Source organism: Nanorana parkeri, unplaced genomic scaffold, assembly GCF_000935625.1.
Source record: "Nanorana parkeri isolate BGI_ZX_2015 unplaced genomic scaffold, ASM93562v1 scaffold3464, whole genome shotgun sequence".
NCBI lineage: Eukaryota > Metazoa > Chordata > Amphibia > Anura > Dicroglossidae > Nanorana > Nanorana parkeri.
The window spans coordinates 16,824-18,037 of NW_017309732.1; the positions used below are offsets into that span (position 1 = coordinate 16,824).

Genomic DNA, 1,214 nt, shown 5'->3' on the forward strand with positions numbered 1-1,214 from the left:
ATGCACACAAGGGTTGGTGGAACCTACAATGAAGATGGCCTCGGAGGCCATTCTTATGCCATGGAGGAAAGGAATGTTTTGGGTGAAAGTCAAGACTCGTCCAGCACCGCATCATCGATGGAAAAGTCCAACCAGAAATGTGAAGAGAAGAATGTTGGAACATTGAAGGACCTTTTTGTCTGGAGACATCAGAGAATACAGACTGGTTTACGGGAGTACCGAATCTCTTGTAGATGGGGCAGTTCAACATCACGAGATTCTCTTAGGAGTCCTGGGGAGCATTGCTATTTTTTTCAGGCCAGTCCCCAGGCTTCACCTATATATCTTTAATTGACATGCAGGTCCTTGTGGTCATTGGTAGACACAATAGCCAAGACGCCCACCATCATTCAACCCAATATCCGTTAACCCCAGACACTTTTAGATGCCTCCAGGCTCATGGCGTGATGTGCGGAGTCTTCTTCTTTGAATCTCCCTTCAATGTTGTCACACTGGGAGCACAGTGTGATGAGGTGACTCTCCCATAGGTGGCAGGTCCATGGCACCCTACACCGTGTGACCTCCATTCACCCTGAGAGATTGAGGGTACCTAATGGCGGAAAGGAAATACTGGGAACAGGGCTGGAAAAGAGGTGAATACTGCAGGTAAGGGGGTGAATGCTGGAGGTAAGGGAGTGAATACTGCAGGTAAGGGGGTGAATGCTGGAGGTAAGGAGGTGAATACTGCCGGTAAGGGGGTGAATGCTGGAGGTAAGGAGGTGAATACTGCAGGTAAGGGGGTGAATGCTGGAGGTAAGGAGGTGAATACTGCCAGTAAGGGGTGAATGCTGGAGGTAAGGAGGTGATTGCTGGAGGTAAGGGGGTGAATGCTGGAGGTAAGGAGGTGAATACTGCCAGTAAGGGGTGAATGCTGGAGGTAAGGAGGTGATTGCTGGAGGTAAGGGGGTGAATGCTGGAGGTAAGGAGGTGAATGCTGGAGGTAAGGGAGTGAATGCTGGAGGTAAGGAGCGGAATGCTGGAGGTAAGGGGGTGAATGCTGCAGGTAAGGAGGTGAATGCTGGAGGTAAGGGAGTGAATGCTGGAGGTAAGGAGGGGAATGCTGCAGGTAAGGAGGGGAATGCTGCAGGTAAGGGGGTGAATGCTGGAGGTAAGGAGGGGGAATACTGCAGGTAAGCGGGGTGAATACTGCAGGTAAGGGGGTGAATACTGTCGGG

At 51.0% G+C, this 1,214-nt stretch overlaps 1 protein-coding gene across 1 annotated transcript in view; it reads right to left on the reverse strand.

Annotated features, from left to right (window-relative positions):
- Window positions 1-89: 89 nt before the first annotated feature.
- Window positions 90-1,214, reverse strand: part of LOC108803174 (zinc finger protein 850-like) — a 30,131-nt gene continuing 29,006 nt past the window's right edge. The window contains exons 6-7 of the mRNA XM_018575013.1: window positions 571-1,206; window positions 90-179 (exon numbers count right to left, since the gene is read on the reverse strand). Of these exons, the coding sequence (XP_018430515.1) occupies window positions 90-179; window positions 571-1,206 (726 nt within the window). The remainder of the gene's footprint in view (window positions 180-570; window positions 1,207-1,214) is intronic.